We start from the raw sequence: 19,297 nt of genomic DNA on the forward strand, positions 1-19,297 counted from the left end.
CGGAGGGAGACGTCATTGCAGGGTTGTTTGTGCAGTCTCGGCAGCGGTGGTGACCCACAGTGATTCGGCCGACGCGCCGGGGGGTGGGGGGGCTGCGCGGGACTCTTTTCTTTCAGACTGACCGCGGGGCAGCTGGGGAGCATGTCGACTCCGGCGCGGAGGAGGCTCATGAGGGATTTCAAGCGGTAAGGCCCCTCACCTTGGCCTGGGGGACGGCTCCTCCCCGTGGCTGTGGGGCTGCTGGGCGGGGATCCGGGACACCTTCCTCTCCTAACCCTAAGAGGGCCGACTATGGGCCCAGTGGAACCGACGGAAGCCCATTCCCCGTTCGCACTCCCCATCCTTCCTTCCTCGCTCTTCCTATTGAAGAAATTTTGATACCCCCTCCCCCAAAAGCAAAAAGATGGCTATGGATTATCCTAGGATGCCCCCGCTGCTCACTTGGGTCAGCTGCCGACGTCTGGCCCTAGAGCTCAAGCCTCATTCCCCCCCGCCCCTGCACCCTGCGGTGCCTCGTCCCCCAAAAGCGAACCCTTGCAGTCTTTTTCCCTGCTTGTTGCATCACTTAGTTTTGCTGGATGGCCCTGCAGTCTTCTCTGAGGGGCAGGGTTGGGACGAAAAGCGCCCCCCCCCCCCATTCTTTCTGCAGTGAGGGTGGGGTCTGCAGCGCGAGGTCCGGAGGTTAGTAACCCATCCTCCGAAACCCGACTCCCCCTCGCCCGCCCGAAAGGACCTTGAGAACTGGCTTAGAGACCTGGGACTCGGGCTGGCAGCCCAGGCTGCCAGTGCCTTCTGGAACTCAGCTCTGTGGCTTGGCGTATAAAGCCCTATCTATAGCCTCCAAAGTCTGGAAAAATGCCTTTCTTGAGACTGGCGCTAACCTGATACTCCCTGGGTCTCCTTTTGTAAAATAGGGTTTTGTTAAGAGGTGTTGGGTTAGTGAGGAAGAAGTGCCTTTTTCTCAGTTGTTTACCTTTGATACTCGGAGGTACGGGGGAAAAAAAACGGAAAACTGCACTAGATCCACTGCATATTTTTAAGTGATTTTCTGGGGAGACCTGCCCTGGTTGAGACAAAATATCCAGTAGCTGCTCAGGAAGTAACCTTTCAACTTCGCCATTAGAAAGCCATAGGTGAGGCATTTGGAAGCCATTGTTTTGAGCTTTGGATAGTTTATCATTGAATATATTCTAATTTAGCCGTTTACCTTTGGTGGACATGAAGCAGCATAATTCCTTTAAGGGTTCTGGTCATCGTGGCTTAATCAGATTGACTGAAAAGAACTATTTTTATGTAGACTAATTTGAAAGTATGTTACCTGACAATCACTACAGATTTATGTCTGTATATAAAATGTCTCACTTATTTTTTTACTGAAATGACAGTCTGTACAAGGAGGTGTTCTATTTGGTGCAAAAGTTGTCTTCTGAAACTTAAAACCAAATTTCACGTTCCGGTGATTGAAATCCAAATAATAAAAGTTCAGCTCCTTTCCATTGTTACTCTGGTTTCTTACTGCACTTTTCTGTTTAATTCTGAGTTGAACACATGGCACCTTTGGTAGTTTTCCAAGGGCTTCATGTTACAAGAATTTGATTATGACATGTTGGAAGGTAGCTTTGTATTGAGTCTCTTGATAATGAGAGATAGATTTAGCTATATTGCAGGTCTTTAAAATAGGGATTGATGAAAAAATCTAATTGAATCTTGATTTCTTTAAAGGCTGTTGCTAATTGAAACAAATGAGATATAGCTATTCTCCTGCCTAACACTAGTTTCCTGATTAAATTGAATATAAATATTTTCAGCCATTTAGTGTTTGCCTTGAGGGTCCTTTTGGGGGGTGGGGGTGCTGTTGCATAGGTAGCTGTGGTTAGGACTCACACAGTCGCAGCATGTTTATGGCAGCAAAATTGATGGTGCGTAAAAATATTTTTTGCATTCAGGGCTTTTAATTTTTGTTGTTGATGGCAGTCTGTACTTATCAGTTCTCGAAGATATTTCTTAACTTTGAACCTTGATATTTGAGGAGGGATGACTCCAAAGCCCTTTGGAATTTTAGATAATTTGAAGACGTATTTAATAGGTATATACCTGTTAAGTTTTTTTTTTAAGTCCTATGGTTTATTACACCTCGGCACAAGAACAAGGAGATGGATTTAGTTTGTATTAGAGTAGATTGTACAGACCACAGGAGTTCTGTTTGGCATTCTTAGTGACTTAAAGCTGTTCAACTTTGGAAATTACTACTCTGGATTTCTAGATTGCAAGAGGACCCACCTGTGGGTGTCAGTGGCGCACCATCTGAAAACAACATCATGCAGTGGAATGCAGTTATATTTGGGTGAGTGGAAAGGTATAACAAATGATAGGTGTATAATTCTTTTTAAAAAGCGAATGTATCGGCTAGGGAAAGAGACTGAAGTGGAACTGAGGAATCTTACAGAAACTGCAAAGTAAATTAGAAAAAAAAACCTGCCAGTAAGTGTTTTTGTAGTTATGTAAAATTTATTTGCATTGGTGTTACTGTCTATGACTTTCTAATCCCTTTGGGTTTTACCTGATAAAAATATCATTCGAAACTAAATGAGCAAAGGTAAATTATTTTGTACAAAGTGTACCAACAAGTGTTTATGGTTGCATTCTTTGGTAACTAAAAAAGCTAGGAGTAAAAAATACTGACAACTTGGAGTGTGGTAAGAATTTAAATAAAAATGTCTCACACCTTGGTGTGAAATAACTGGAGCCTTTTGAGAAGTGGTCTATGTTTTATATATTATATGTATTGCATACATGCTTCTTAATTTAGAATTTTATTATGCTTTCTTTTGTTTTCCTGGATTTGATCTTTTTTCTTGCATACTTTTTAAACTTGGGTTTTACACTCAAACTTTAAAGGAATACCTTCATAAACAATTGAGTTGCAATGAGTTGTAAGAGTTCATGTTAAAAACTAGTGAAAACAATGAGTGTAGTTCGCTCTTTTAAAGGAAAGAGATTAAATTCAGACTAACATGCTTTGAGATCCTGAATGCCTTGAAAGAACTAATTAAACTTGATAGTGCTGCTTATGAAAGATGAAATTGGCATATGGAGGCAGGGAAGAGATTTGAGAAAAAAAAGTATCTTTCTTGGTTTACATCAGTTCTGTCTAGCTGTTTGGAACAAGAGCTTTACTGGGAAGCAGAACACTGGTGTTACAGTTTTCTTTAAAAGTGATTTCCATCTTACTGATGTAAATTGAAAATACGACTTTTTCTCTTAAGAAGACACTGGTTGGTATTTATGAACTTAATTCTTCTTCTACTAAGGTTGTGACCCCCCCTTTTTTTTTTATTTAAAACCAGCCTAAAATGAAAACTTTGAAAATAGTTACCCTGTATGCCTATATCTCTAAAAATCTAGGGCTAACATGACAGTGAACCAACACTATCTTTAAAACTTCACAAATCACTAGAATGAGCCCCTCCTTCTCTGAGTTTATCCTTTTCACTCTTAAAAATCAGGAAGAGGCAGAATGAAAACATCTTTTAATCAGAAATCTTCTTGTTTTCAGACCAGAAGGGACACCCTTTGAAGATGGTAAGTCATTCTCATTATGTTTTCTGTAATATTAGGACACTGCTTTTTAAGCAGGAAGTTGTAACAACAGCATATCTAATTTAAAACTATTTTCTGTCATTATTAGGTCATACTAAAACTAGTGCTAAGAAGTCATAGTTTACAGAGGACTTTCTTTCCAAGTCACTTTGATCACTATCCATTGCAAGTTCTTTGTGTTACTTTGGTATTTGGCTGTAGAACTATAGGCCTAGTTGGTAGGTTAAAGGAGGATAATTGTGCACTTTTTTCGGGGGCGGGGGTGGGGGGGAGAGAATCCCAAGCAGGCTTCACACTGTCAGCGCGGAGCATGATGCCAGGCTCGAACTCATGAACTGTTGAGATCGTGACCTGAGCCGAAATCAAGAGTCAGATGCTTAACCTGATGAGCCACCCAGGCGCCCTTGGTGCTTTTTTAACATTGGTATCTATGCTGATGGGGTGTTGAGCCGAAATTGCTCTTAAACACACATAGCTGGGGCACCTGGCTGGCTCATTCAGTAAAGCATGCGAATCTCAATCTTGGGGTTATAAATTTGAGCCCCATGTTGGGTGTAGAGATGACTTGATAAAAATAAAATAAGAAATCTTTTAAAAAATGGCTGCCAGTAGTTTCACACCTAGCTAGCATTTGACATCCATAAATAGGATTCTGCATGATCATTTGTCTCTTAAATTTAGTATTTTCACCAAGACCCAGGTCCTTAGATTTTTCCCTAATTATAGCATGGATATTAAGAATTGTTGAACAGGTTTGTTTTAATTATCAAAATGGTTTCAGAATTAAGCCATTGAAGATAATTTGCACAGATACACTGATTGCAGTACTGTTTTTAAAGAGAGAACCTGAATGCCAGTAGGGGAAATGGTTAAGTAAATTATGATATATCTAGATTCTAGAATATTATGTACCCGTTAAAGAATAAGGTAGATCTGGTCGTACATTTCAAGACACAAAAAAAGTTTCAGAATAACATATATTGTATTACATTTTTACTAAATATATACATGCAGGTGTGTGTGTATTAAAGGGTTTTATACCACACTTACCAGTGGTTACCTCTGGGTGGGGGTAAAGAATTGAAGAAAAGGACTTAAGGACTTCAGCTTTTTACAGTTTATCAGGAGGTTCTCAGGGCTCCCTTAAAGTCCCTGAAACTGTTTCACGGATACCTTGTGATCAAAACTGTCTGTTTATACCAGGGTGTCTGGTATGTGTCCAGAGTTAAGTGTCCAGCTCTTAATTGCGGCTCGGTTCATGATCTCTTAGTTCATGAGATTTGAGCCCCGCATTGGGCTGTGCGCTGACAGAGATTGGGATTCTTTCTCTCCCTCTCTCTGTGCCCTTACCACACTCACTCACTTTCATTCTTCAAATAAGTAAACATTTAAAAAAATTTCATACCACTAGTGAGGCACTATTTGCCTTGTTTATTCTATTCAAATTAGTACTAATGGTACAAAACCTTTAGTAGTTATAAGTGGACCTGTGCAGTTTAGCATCTTGGCACAAATCAAGATGGTGGCTCTATACTGTACTAACAGTCATTGCATTCTTTTTATTTATTTAAGAAATAAATGTATTTTAAAGATTTTAATTTTTAAGTAATCTCTACATCCAAAATGAGCCTGGAACTCCCCACTCTGAGATCAGGAGTTGCATGCTCCATCGGCTGAGCCAGCCAGACACCCCATATTCTTTGTAATTTATTGATTGAGGAGGAGACAGAGAGGGAATCCCAAGCAGGCTCTGTGCTGACAGAATGGGGCTCGAACCCAGGAACATTGAGATCATGACCTGAGCCAAAATCAAGAGTCATTCACTTAACTGACTGAGCCACCCAGGCAACCCATTGTTCTTGGCGTTTTTTAAAGAGATGTGCTGTTTATTATTTTTTTTAATCTTTATTTAAATTCAAGTTAATTTCTTCTGTGATTTTTAAAAGTTACCAATTTCACTTAAAACATCTTGATGACAAAAAAGATACATCTTGGTAAAAAAGTAAATATTAATACTATTGAATTTTGAACCTTGGGGTGCCTGAGTGGCTGGCTCATTGTTACACATCCGGTTCTTGATTTTGGCTCAGGTCTTGATTTTAGGGTTGTGAGATCAAGTCCCATGTAGGATTCTGTGCTGGGCTTGGAGCCTGCTTGAGATTCTCTGCCTCCCTCTTCCTCTCTCCCTCCTCCTCTCCCCCCTCCTCTTCTTCCTTCTCTCTCCCCCTCCCTCCTCCTGTCTCCCTCTCCCTTCTCCTCCTTCCCTTTAAGCCCCTCCCCCGCACCCCCCCCCCACTCTGTCTCTCTCTCTCAAAAAAAAATTCTGACCCTTTAGTATACATTTTTAAAATCTTCTGTGTGATTAGGTGGGAAGTATGCATAAAACACTTCTGTGACAATTGTCTGGAAAAAAAGCACGTGCAGTTGTCAGAGTTGCAACATAAACTGCTTTTCTTCATGGAGCATTTCTACTTGAATGAATGACTGAGAGACGAACTGTCATAATTTAGATTTGACTGTATGGCAGACATACTTAAAAGTGATGAAGTGAACTGTACTTCAAGACTTCTCTGATAAGATCAGTAGGTGGTTACCTAATTGTGATTTGTTTTTTGATAGTATATAATGAAATGTGGCAGAATTTACATTTGTATAAGTCTGTATTTTTTTTGTTACTAATGTATGATACTAGAAAATTATGGATCAATAAAAGATTTATGCATTGTGCAACAGATTTTAGTGTAACTGATGCAAAACGTTTATTGATACGGTTTCAGATTCTACATTGCAATTAACCTTTAAAACCCTACCAGTTCTTTAGTAATCAAAAAAGAATATCTACAACTATCTGAAAAAACAATGAAAATACTCTACTTTTTCATTTACCGATTTTATGAAGCCTGATTTGCTTCCTATCCCTCAACCAAAACAGCATATTGTAACAGATTGCAGAAGTAGCTAAGAAAATCCAGCTGTCTTCTGTTAAAGCCAATCATTAAGGAGACTTGCAGAATTGTAAAACAGTGCTACACTTCTCACTATCTTTGGAGGGGGGGGGAGATAATATTATTTTTAATTTAATGTGTAGGTTACACATATACTTAGGTTTCATACTTAGGTTTCATACTTAGGTTAATGTGTAGTGAGTTTACAGTAATTAATATTTAAAATTTTTCTGAGTTGGGGGAGCCTGGCTGGCCCAGTCATTAGAACATGTGACTTTTGATCTCCAGGTCAAAACAGTTAGAGCCCCATATTGGGCATAGAAATTACTTCCAAAATTTTTTAGTTCAATCCTCTAATATAAGAAATACTGATAGTTAGAGATACCTGGCTGGCTCAATCAGTAGAGCATGCAACTCTTGATCCAGGGTTGTAAGTTTGAGCACATGTTGGGTACAGAAATTGCTTAAGCAAAAAATATTTAACAAAAAAAAAAAAACAAAGAAAGAAACACTGATAGTTAAATCCAGTAGCATGCTGGAAGCAGTTTGTACCAACTGATTCATGACAACAGAATGTTAAAAACTGGGGGAATTGTTGGAAGCTAGTTACTAAAGAGCCAATATTTTTAAATGAAGTTATTTTTCATTTTTGGTGGAAATATATAAAATGGTATGCTATCACATGTATCTCTCCCCATCTTAATATTCCGTTGACTTCCCATTGGAAACATGGCTGTGGTTGGGAATACGAGTATAAAGGGGTCCTGAGACTCCATAAGGTAGGGGAAAATCTTGAAAATAGGTTTTCTAGGGGCACCTGGGTGGCTCAGTCGGTTAAGCATCCGACTTCAGCTTAGGTCATGATCTCACGGTTTGCGTTGGGCTCTGTGCTGACAGCTCAGAGCCTGGAGCCTCCTTGGGATTCTGTGTCTCCCTCTCTCTCTGCCCCTCCCCCATTCATGCTCTGTTTCTCTCTGTCTCAGAAATAAATAAACATAAAATTTTTTTTTAAAAAGCTGTTCTGTATTTGTGTAGCCTGAAATTTTTACATTATACTTTTTTTAATTAAACTGTAAACTTTCAAAATACATTATTAGATATAAGGCTGCCTTCACGATTTAACTGTACATTTCATAATACCTCGATTCAGAATATGAAATAGATAACACATTTGATTTTGCTTTTATCTTTGACCTACCTAATCCCAAATGTCCAAAAGGCCAAAAAGAAAAAAAAATGTAAAAGAGAGGTTATGTACTAAATACGTAAAGGTAAAATACAAGATAGAATAAATAGAAGAAAGGATTTTTGTTTTGCTTTTTAAAACTGCATTGATGAATTAAGGGAAGAACCTTGTAGAAACATCTGGAATGGTTTAAACTTCTATTGACCTCATTAGGAATAAAGCTCAATTTACAGAGTATTATAAATACTCAAGGGTTGTAGTTGGAATGCCTCTTCAACCTTTGGGAAGATTTCCTCAAAATAAAAAACTGGATAGTATATAAACAGAAAAGTCTAGAAAGACAAAACCACTAATAATGGTTATTTCTGCATAATAAATTTGGAATTGGAATTGAGAGTTCTTAGTACACTGTGAATAGACTGACTTTGTTAGAAGTGCATAAATTTTTTAAAAGCCTATGCTTGTACTTACCATAAAATACTGCTTTACAAGGTGTACCACTTTGGTCTGTAACCTAAAATAGGCAGTTACACTAACACTAGTGATTCTTGGCATATTTAAGTGAACAGATTCGTATGGGGACAGAAGAGACCTTTCAGATTAGTGTCCATGCCTCCAGTCTAAGTCATTTGTTGTGTGGTAGTTACCCCCTCTCACAATCCTTTGGCATACACCCCTCTAAGCTATAATAAACTAGCTGTAGTTCCCCAAATGTACATTTTAAACTTTGGTAGCTAGGGCCAAATTGTCTTCCAAAAGTATGGCAGTTAACATTCCCACCGATAGCACTTGAAAGTGTGTGTTCCCAAGTGCTTGCCAATGTTGTGTGGTAACCAGTCTAACGTAAATCAAAGTGTTTTTAGTGTGTTTTATGTACTAAGCCAAAATTGACATTAATTTTTGTGTGGTTGTGCAAAAACACCAGTATTGGGTTGGGGATTCGTTGATGAAGAGATTAAAAATTTTGCTTGTCTTTACTATAATTATTTTGGTTTGTTTTCTATCTAGGTACTTTTAAACTAGTAATAGAATTTTCTGAAGAGTATCCAAATAAACCACCAACTGTTAGGTTTTTATCCAAAATGTTTCATCCAAATGGTAAGTAACATTTTATTACACTTCACAAATGATGAGGGGAGGGGGGAAAGAGTGGCAGTGGCTTCCTTCCTGTTATGCCTTCCCTTCTACTTCTCACTTCTAGATGTTGCTTCCATGTCAGTATTAGCTATGGTTTTGTATCCTGGAATCTTTAGAAGGTTCCAAATTTCAAGTAAAGTTGTTTTGTTTTAATACTTCTGATTTTAAAATAATATCCTTTTTATTCTTTTTTAAGAGAGGTGCTTTTTTTTTTTTTTTTAAGTTTATTTATTTATATTTAGAGCACGAGGAGTGGGGCAGGAGAGAAGGAATCCCAAGCAGGCTCTGCATTGTCAGCACAGAGCCCAGTTTCAAACTGTGAAATCATGACCTGAGCTGAAACCAAGAGTTGGACTCTTTTAATTGACTGAGCCACCCAGGTGCCCCTAAAATAATACCTATTTATTTGTAGAAATGTGAAAGATACCAAAAATAATTTGTTGCTTAAAATTTAGCTTTTAAATAATGCAAGTGCTTGTTCAAAACTGAGATTGTTCTATATAATTTCTTTATAGATACTGTGATATAATTTTTTATATAGATATATAGGTACTGTGAGTACCTTAACTATTCTTTTACATCCTTTTTTTTTTTAATTTTATTTTTTTATTATTTTTTAAATTTACATCCAGATTAGCATATAGTGCAACAATGATTTCAGGAGTGGATTCCTTTAATTCCCCTTACCCATTTAGCCCATCCCCCCTGCCACAACCCCTCCATTAACCCTCGGTTTGTTCTCCATATTTATGAGTCTCTTCTGTTTTGTCCTCCTCCCTGTTTTTATATTATTTTTGTTTCCCTTCCCTTATGTTCATCTGTTTTCTTTTATATCCTTCTTAATGGCTGTAGAATGTTTTATGAGTCATAATTTATTTAATGTGTCCAGTTGGTGATTTTCAGTTTATAATTTAATTTATTTATTTTTAAAGTTTATTTATTTAGAGAGAAAGTGAGGGAGGGGCAGAGAAAGAGGGAGTGATAGAATCCCAAGCAGGTTCTGCGCTGTGAGCCCAGAGCCCAGTGCAGGGCTTGAATTCAAGAACTGTGAGATAATGAACTGAGCGAGATTAAGAGTCAGATGTTTAACCAACTGAGCCACCCAGGCACCCTAGTTGGTGATTGCAGAACCTGACTTGGGGCTCAAACTCCTGACCATGAGATTGTGACCTGAGCCAGAATCCAGAGTAGGATGCTCAAGGGACTCAGCCACCCAGGTGCCCCTTAAATAGCACTTTGAACATTCTTGAAAACCTTCCCAAATACCCATACTATTGTTATAGAATATAAGCTTTTACAAGTGGGATTATTGGGTCAAACATTCATATGTTTTCAAGACTTTTTTAAATACAGTTTTCCATTTTTTCTCTATTCCTATTTTCACTTGTAGAAATTACTGTTTTCCATAAATGATTGCTGAGTGACTCTTTATAATTAAATTTGCTCTTCTGTGATCTCTTTTTTTTTTTTCCTTTTTATTTATTTATTTATTTATTTATTTTATTTTATTTTTTAATATATGAAATTTACTGTCAAATTGGTTTCCATATGTGATCTCTTATTTATTTCAAATATATGTATATTCCTGGATTATAAATACAGTATGAAAGATTTAAGTTTTCTTTTTTATAACCTTTGTTCATTTAAATATGGTCTTCTCCATCAGTTCACTTAATTCCAGAAGGAGTCACTTAACATTTATTCCACTTTTATCTTAGACTTGTTATCGAATCAAATTCACAATGTGGTAAGAAGGCTCTGTAAATCAAAGTGGGAAACACTGTATAATGTGCAGGGGGTGGTGGTGGTCTATGTGTGTAAGGTGTGTAGTATTTTCAACCTTAAGGAAACATGTATTAGATTATTTCTCATCCCTTTGTATTAATAACATGGTTTCCCTTTTTTCTTTTATCAGAATTTTTTTTTCAGTTTATTTATTTTGATAGAGCAGGAAAGGGGCAGAGAGGGAAGGAGAGAGAGAGAGAGAGAGAGAGAGAGAGAGACCCAAGCACGCTCCACAGCAGCAGCGTGGAGCCCGGTGTGCTCAAACTCCCCAATCATGACCTGAGCCAAAGTCAGATGCTTAACTGAACCACCCAGGCACCTTAGTATTTTATTAACTTTCTGGTCTACTTTTTAAACATCTTTATTTGAAGTATCATTCATGTATCATGCTATTCATTCATTTAAATTGTACAGTTCATTGGATTTTAGTATATTCACTGAGTTATGCAGCCATCACCATAATCACGTTTAGAACATTTTATCTCTCCCAAAAAAAATCCCATGACAACGAGCAGTCCTTCTCCTTTGTCCCAGCACCCCAGCCCTAGGCAGTCATATTTTCTGTCTCTATGTATTTGCCTGTACTGGACATTTCATATAAATGAAATCCTATAATTCACGTGGGCTTTTTGTAGCTTTCAGCTAGCATAGTTTTCAGGGTTCATTGATGTTTTAACCGTACTTCATTTCCTTTTATTGCTTCAAGTGAGATTTCATTTTATGAATATACTGTATTTTGTTTATCCATTTATCATTTGATGAATGTTTGTGGCTTCTAGTTTACTTTTGGATTACTTTAAATAGTTACTCCTTTGAAACTTAATCTATACTTAAGTGTTTTGTTGTGTAGACTTGCCAAGTTTGATGTTCCTGTAGGATAGATAGTAAGCCACTGTAAGCTGCTTTAAAGCAGAGAGTTAAATCTGATCTAAAGCTAAAAAGTAGACATAGCTAGCACATGGATGGTCATTGACGCCATGAGAGTGGATAACATCGCCCAGAGGGTGTATACAGGGCAAGAAGGAAGAGGATGGAGATTAGAACCCTGAGAAATGACAGCATTTATGTATAATTTGCCCCTCTCCCCAAAAAAGCCTCACTATTCTTATCTTTATGTGGAGTGATCTGGCTGTTTCCATGAAGTTTTCCAAAGTTTGGCAGTATGTATAACATTTAAACGGATTTACCCTTCATCAAGACAGCAGTTCCACTTGTGGAAGTTTATCATGTAGACATGTAGTCTCACAAGTGTTCACTGGGGTGCCTGGGTGGCTCCGTTGGTTAAGCATCCTACTCTTGATTTTGACTCAGGTCCTCATCTCACACTTCATGAGTTAGAGCCCTGCGTTGGGCTCTGCACTGATGGCATGGAGCCTGCTTAGGAGTCTCAACATTAAAAAAAAAAAAAGAAAATTATGTTCATTAATTCACATACAGTTTAAGAGGGGAAAAAAACCTCCCAAATGTTAAAGACTTAAAACGTTTTAATCACTTGGTTTTCATTTTTTATGAAAGGAATGCATACTCGTTTTAAAAATAAATCATAAAATACAAGAAAAGGTAAAAGACAACAAGACCCTTTATAATCCTGTGATTTACAGATAGCCTGTACTTACATTTTGACATTTAGTCTTACAAATGTTTTTGTGACTACACATATTGCAAATGAAAAAATTTAAATATTTTGTAAATTCTTTACAAAATTTATTGTAAATTTTTACCACATTTGGAATCTTATTGGGGCATCTGGGTGACCTCGTCGATTAAGCTTCGACTATTGATACCAGCTCAGGTCATGATCTCACAGACATGAGATTGAGCCCTGTGTCAGGCTCCATGCTGAGTGTGGAGCCTGCTTGGGATTCTGTCTCTTTCAAAATAAGTAAATATTTTAAGAAATAATAAATAAAAATAGAAACTTATTAACATATCATGTATGTCTTTGTATATCATTACCTTAGGGTGGATATATAAGTTTTTTTTTTTTTAAGAGCTTTATTTAAGGAATTTAGAAATAGGGAATTTAAACAGATTCAACTCTGAAATTCTTCTGATGAGTGCAAAATAGGAGAACACTGATTTTTCTGTGAGACAGGGTTTAGTAATTAATGTTCACAACTTCTGATGGGGCCAGGCATTCTATTTGTAGTAAAGATTTCTCTTTAACTGTTAAGTATGATAAAGTTAATATGTAACCAGTTTTAGTGTTGTCTTTGCAGTGTATGCTGATGGCAGCATATGTTTAGATATCCTTCAGAATCGATGGAGTCCAACATATGACGTATCTTCTATCTTAACATCAATTCAGGTAAGTGTGTGTTAGGATGCATCATGATTTTTCAAGATTGTGCGGGATATAGTCAGCTTCTTTTGGAGCACTCTAAAGACCCAAGTGAGCAAACTAAGCTTCCCAGCACCCAGGTAACCAATGGCACAGCTTGGATAAAAACCCATGATTTTTAGACAGTTGGTCTGCTTTTTTTGTTAGTGACCACACTGGACCAAATCCATGGTCATTTTCCTGATCCTTGTGTAAATAAAGTGTTCTCACAGGTCAAGCATGAGTTGTGCCCAAGAAGCATAGCCAGAGGATGTGGAGAAGGAAGAAAACTCTTCTTGGAGATAGAGAAAGAGGATTGCTTATAAAAACCATAGAGACCTCAAGAAACTGCCAAGTGCAGAGAAGCAGTCATGAGTATGAATATGTTATCCCATCTGAGAAATTGTTTAAAAAAAAAAAAGAAGAAGAAGATAGTGGTAACCATCTGTCAAAACAGTCTGGTGGGTTCAGAGTTGACCTTGAATGAAAGTTTTGGAGAGAGGTGGACTGAGGGTTATTTTAGTTTATGTGGATTTCATAGGATCACAATTAAATTTTTGCTTGAGACATTTTTAAAGCTTTTTCTATCACATACATTTCTTTTTAATTCAGATCATTTTATAAACATTGTTTTCAGCTATTTCTATTTCTTGGCTAATGGTTTCAGTATGTTGAAGAATATTCTTTTCCAATTTCCTTGAAATTAGAGGTCTTAAGACAATTGAGAACTATGAGTTTTGGAAGTTTAAGTTTTCTAGCATCAGGAAAGTTATTACAGTGATCAGGCCATTTCTGAAACTATTTAAGACCTAAAAATACAGAAGATCTATCTGCCATTTCATTAGTGAATAATTTGTTGTTTTGTACAACTCCTGTGCTTCATATCTAACCCACGTTAATGTAAAGAATAACTTTGCAAATCTTTTTTTTCTTTTCTGTCTTTCCATCTAGTCTCTGCTGGATGAACCGAATCCAAACAGTCCAGCCAATAGCCAGGCAGCACAGCTTTATCAGGAAAACAAACGAGAATATGAGAAAAGAGTTTCGGCCATTGTTGAACAAAGCTGGAATGATTCATAATAGACAACTGGTCTGTTAATTTTTTTCATCATTGTTGTGTATAATTTACCTCTCAGTAGAAAGGCTAACACATTTTAAGTGCCACAGGTTTTAAGGATTCTGCAGAAAAAAAAAGTCCTTCAGTTTAGAACCTACAAAAGCTTGTGTATCTTGATTAATGTACTTTTTATTGCATGGTGTGAACTAAGTTATTGCTTACATAAATTTGTAATATATCCTGTTTGTATTTTTTTCCAAGTGTATAATGTTGGTGTGGAGTTTTCATGACAGAATAATACACATTTTGTAAATCTGTACTTTTTTCAAATATTGAATGCCTTATTTTTGAATTCTTTAGATTTTTAAATTGGAGAAAAGCACTTAAAGTTTTTTATATATGAATATTACATGTAAAGCTGTTAAAATACATAACTTCAGTGCAAGAGACTTTGTCACTTATTTCCTTATCTGTGTAGGAGGGGTTAATAAGTCTCTAGCTCTCCCATCAATTGATAGTTTCATTTCCAATTTCAAAAGAACAGATTGATATTTTATCAAGAAATTCTTCAAATTTGATTCTAAACACCAATTATAATTTCACACTTTATTTTGAATGAATGAAACTATATCAGTTTCACTTGAGCAATCATAGACATAACTGGTTTGATTCTGTCCCACTCTGTATTTAGGCCACTTGTTACTGTTTCTTCCTGCACTATTTACTGTTAAACTGTACCTTTTGCAATTTCACAGTTTGTACCTCTACGTGAGGAATTGGCACCTCTACCTGGAGCACAGAGCTAATGCAATTTATTTTGCTGCTTGATAGCACTTTAAAAGTTTTTTGATAAAGTAAAACTGTAAACACTTATCAAAACCCATGCCCCACTATTAACACTGAATAAGATTTGATTGCATTGGTTTAGCAAGGCAGATATTTGGAAGGAATCTTGGTGTAACTTAAAATATTTGAAAACTGCCTTTTAATGCAATTGCGTATCTGTTTATTCTGGAAAATTGTTTTAATACCAGGGCCTGCTGAGTTGCATTCTCTTGTGGAGATTTTTTTTTTTTTTTTTATCTCCTAAGTTGTATAAAAGTTGTACTGCATCTTAGTTTACTGGATAAATTTAAAACACAGTATTGTAGAAAGCTAATACAAAGCTATCCTATGCCTTCAAATAGCACAGAAAATGGAAAATATACAAGTAAATTCTGTTGAACCACCTGTGTAGTCTTTCTAGTTCAGTTAAAACAGCTATTGAGTAACCCCAGTAGTTTCTTGTCCTATTCTTACCAGCTTAGTAAGCTAGTAGCTGCTTCTCTGTTGGAAGACTGTAGGATAGCAATATGTACAGCTTCTATTTATTAAGCAAAGTTTAACACTGGAAGGATGTTTCCCTTTAAAAGTTATTACTTGGCAAATTTTGGAGTAAGTATGATCTTAGGAAGCTTTTCATACAAATGAGAGTCCACTCACTGGAATTAATGGCCAAAAAAAAAAAAAAAAAGTTTAAAGGTACTTTTTGGTCACATCAAATGTGTGATGCTTTCATATTCAGCTCTCAGACAAATTATAGTTCCCGTAGACATTACTCCAGTGACTGACTGACTCTTATTTTAAATACACAGTAGGTATGAGAGTCTCCCCTCTTATTTCATTAAATGCTATTTGGTTACTGCTTCAAAATCTATTTTTACCTTAATCTGTTTTCCTCTTCCCATCTAAAATTGAAACATTTCAGGTATTGATAATTATAAGCGGGTTACATCTCACTTTGCAGGGAGTCTGTGAGCTCCAAGTCCTAAATTCAGCACAACCTAAAACTCCTACCATGAAACTCAACATTCCCAGTAGAGAAAATTCTTAGGAATATTCCTCTCCCAATTACTCCTCAGGTATTTTCTTCAGCCTTGGAACAGAGTCCTATTTCTTTGGTTGAGTACTAGATGAAAACCCTCTATTTATAAGGTTAGATCATACAAAAAAATGTGTAAACTAGGTAAATTTTATAAATGTATGGCAAGAGGCTAGAACTAAGTTACTTATTTTGGTATGAAGTTGGATTCATGCTGAAGTTTAAATCCATTTATGATGCATTTTCCTCTGTAAAAGTACTTTTTTTTTCCCCATATTTATTTATTTTGGGGGAGAGCACAGCGGGAGAGGGGCAGATAGAGGGGGACAGAGGATCGGAAGCGGGCTCTGTGCTGACAGTGGTGAACCCGATGTGGGGCTTGAACTCCCAAAATGTGAGATCATGACCCGAGCCGAAGTCAGATGCTCAACCGACTGAGTCACCCAGGTGCCAGCACCCTGTAACATGGAATGCTCTACATGGATGGCATTATTCAAAACACTTGAACATATGATCACTTTCAAACTCACAGTAATCCTGTGAGGGTAGCTAACCATTATGTTACAGATGAAGAATTAGGTACACAGAGATAAAGTGACTTGGTCTAGGTCAACCAACTAGCAAGTGATAGAGCTGGGATTTGTACCTGGCCTATCTGGTCTTTTACCCAAGAACTGTACTGCCCCTTAGGAAATATTAAGGAATTAAGTTCACAGTTTTAGAAAATCTAGAATACTTTAGTTGATTTAGAATTATGTACAGATTTATATCTATCCAGTGAAGAGGTTTTCTTGACCATTATTTTCTACCTCCCCCCTTTTTTTTTCTTTTTTGGTAAACAAGTAAAGTCTGGATATAGGAACACTTTCTGCTCTCTGATATAAAAGACTATGACTTAACAATAGAGCACATTTTAACCCCTTCGTGGAACTATTCTTGAGTCAGTACTCTCCCCTCCCCAACCCCAACCACCCAATAAAAAAGTTCCATGAATAACTTCTGAAACTGATGTAAAAATTCTGACTCCTGTAGGTAGAAGGTACTGGAGAAGAAATCTTTTAAAGGTGCCTTAGTTAACAGTATTTTGTGCTGAGTAAACAAAGTCTACTTAATTTATTCATTTAGTACTCTTAAGAAAGAACCCCCTGGGGTTTATATAGCAGTTTAGAGTTTTGTTTAAGGTATTTTGATCTCTCAATTCCAGGTTTTAAAAGATAGCAATCAACTTTTTAGGTCTTGGTGGTATTTATTACAATTCCTTTCTATTGCATTTAGCAATGCAAAGTCCCAAAGGAATCTCAGTTATGTGAGGATTATTATGTAAATTAAAAAGTCAGTGGTTGCACAGCTATTAAAGGTAAATGAAATTGTCCATAGGGCAAGGGCCTTGTGCCAAGACAGTAGCCCTGTTACTTCAGTTCCCATCTAGTTAGGAAAAAACTGAGCTGTTGTCAGCTAAGAGTAAAGATTAGTTACCTTTAATTATTCAAGTATATGACATATTAGAGGAAAGAGATTAGAAACAAAGTTTTACTGTTGAATTTACTTTTTTCTCTGTCCTCTGAAAAAGAAGATACAAGTGCGTGTGCCATTCCTCTTTGAGTCATTTCTCCACCTCCCCTATCCATCAACTGCATTGGTTTAAAACAGTTTTGTTAATAGTGTCTTGAGGTTTGTACATTTCCTGTCATAGCATGGGCTAGGGCTTTTTTTAGTTGGCCAAAAAGACAAATGAGCTGTGCCTTTTGCAAACCTTTTTGAGTATATGACTCATGTCAGGCTCAACATTAGTGCTCCTTGCTGGTTGAAATCAAGAATCCTGGAAGGAAGGGCTTCAAGCTTCCTCTTTGGCATATAGAGAATTCAGACTTGGGTAAAAAGCCCGAATGGAATGACTTTCAGGAACTGCCAGTGATTTGAGTGCTAAAGATTGGCCACATAATGCTTTTGTTTATCGGTGACATGTCAGTGATACTTTTGAAAAGACTCCAGAGTGTGTACTGTGCTGAGAAAAAGCAAATAACCTTTTAGTTAGTTAGGTCTTTATATGGTGATGGTGTTGGTTACAAGTATGCCTTCTGCAGGCTTTTGGGGGGAGGTTAGCTATCTAAACTCTTACCTGAAAGACTGGGATCCTTAAAGTGCCACGGGGTTGAGTACTTGTCTAGAGGGAACCAGAGCCTATCTCTGAAAGGATCTCCTCAGGCTCCATCAACCTGTACCATTTAGTTGTCATTCTTCCTGGAATGCAGGACAGATTCTGTGGTGTCTTGAAGGCTGCCAAAACGCAAACATAAGAGCACTTAAGGCAGACCTCTTAATGCTGCTTCCTGTCTGAAGCCCAAAGTATAAGTTGCCCTTTCCTTTCCCCCTTTACAAACAAGGCTTTTTGCCAAGAATAGCACAGCCCACCTAATGAATTAGACTAGCTTCCCTCCTGAGTTGGAGAATGTCAAATGCAGAGAGACTTGCAGCTCTTTGGCCTCTGTACAAAGTCATTTTACAAAACTGAGTTAGGAAATTTTTATGTTACTGTGGTGGTGTGAGTACAGAGACCAATAAGAACTGGAAACTTGTCCTGATAACATCCTGGGCAGAGAATAGGAAAAGAATCCACAGAGTCCAGCCCATGTCATCAACTTCAGCAAAAGCTTGGAATATCACCTCCAAAGGAAAGCTGGATTAGAGACCCTGCTGGGTTTTAGTGGGCTTTGGTTAGAGAACTGTACCTGTACAACACATAAGGCTTTGGTTTCAGGTGGAGACTCCCTGGAACAACAGCTGGAAGGTTGCCTTTAGAATGAAGACTGTCAATCCCAGGGATGGGTACAAGGGATCTTTTGCAAGCCAGAAAGATCAGTGAGAGCAATACTGGGGCCTGATGACGGTGAGGTTGATGGCCCATTTTTTCAGGGAGAAAGTTTCTCTGGCTTTTGTTAGCCCTTACACACCAGTTAGTTGATGGACTGCCGATTCTTTTGCACAGAGCAGCTTGAGAACACAGTCACCATGGCACCCTCTCAAGACCAACTATGAGGGATCAGGCTATAAAAGCAACAGTACAAGTACAGTTCCAAAGACTGGAATGTAAATCAAATACTAGGAACTCCTTTCCAGACAGCCTCTGGCAGTACATGCACAAGCCTGGGCAGGAGGCCAATAGAACAGCAGAGGACCTCCAGGTTCCAAGCTCCAGATCCTCTGGAGACACTGATTAGCAGGTTTCTGGGTTTTGTTACAAAAGTAGAACACAATCATAAAAAATAATTTGGTAAACACAAAGGTAGAAGGAAGCACGAGTCACTGTAAAGTTGAAAACAGCTGGCTCAAGGGGAAGTGGGGCTGTAGGTGGTGGTCCAAGCCCAACTGTTTGTCATGTGGAGCCTGTAACTCACACCAAGTTTTA

At 37.6% G+C, this 19,297-nt stretch overlaps 2 protein-coding genes across 3 annotated transcripts in view; one reads left to right on the top strand and one right to left on the bottom strand.

The window, feature by feature from the left end:
- UBE2B (ubiquitin conjugating enzyme E2 B) lies at positions 1-15,260 on the top strand. The gene is made up of 6 exons (XM_042935442.1): positions 1-185; positions 2,264-2,344; positions 3,557-3,582; positions 8,740-8,829; positions 12,873-12,961; positions 13,925-15,260. Exons 1-6 carry the CDS (start codon positions 142-144, stop codon positions 14,051-14,053), a joined length of 459 nt encoding a protein of 152 aa, XP_042791376.1. The 5' UTR covers positions 1-141; the 3' UTR covers positions 14,054-15,260.
- The window catches only part of CDKN2AIPNL (CDKN2A interacting protein N-terminal like), an 18,817-nt gene continuing 11,537 nt past the window's right edge, over positions 12,018-19,297 (bottom strand). Inside the window, exons 4-5 of one of the 2 annotated variants that reach the window (XR_006201705.1) lie at positions 18,011-18,168; positions 12,018-12,039 (exon numbers count right to left, since the gene is read on the bottom strand). The gene's annotated coding sequence lies outside the window, so the exon portion shown is untranslated. Of the gene's footprint in view, positions 12,040-16,814; positions 18,169-19,297 lie in introns of those variants that run through there. The other variant, XR_006201704.1, reaches the window with a different exon arrangement.

Source organism: Panthera leo, chromosome A1 (genome assembly GCF_018350215.1).
Source record: "Panthera leo isolate Ple1 chromosome A1, P.leo_Ple1_pat1.1, whole genome shotgun sequence".
Classification (NCBI taxonomy): domain Eukaryota; kingdom Metazoa; phylum Chordata; class Mammalia; order Carnivora; family Felidae; genus Panthera; species Panthera leo.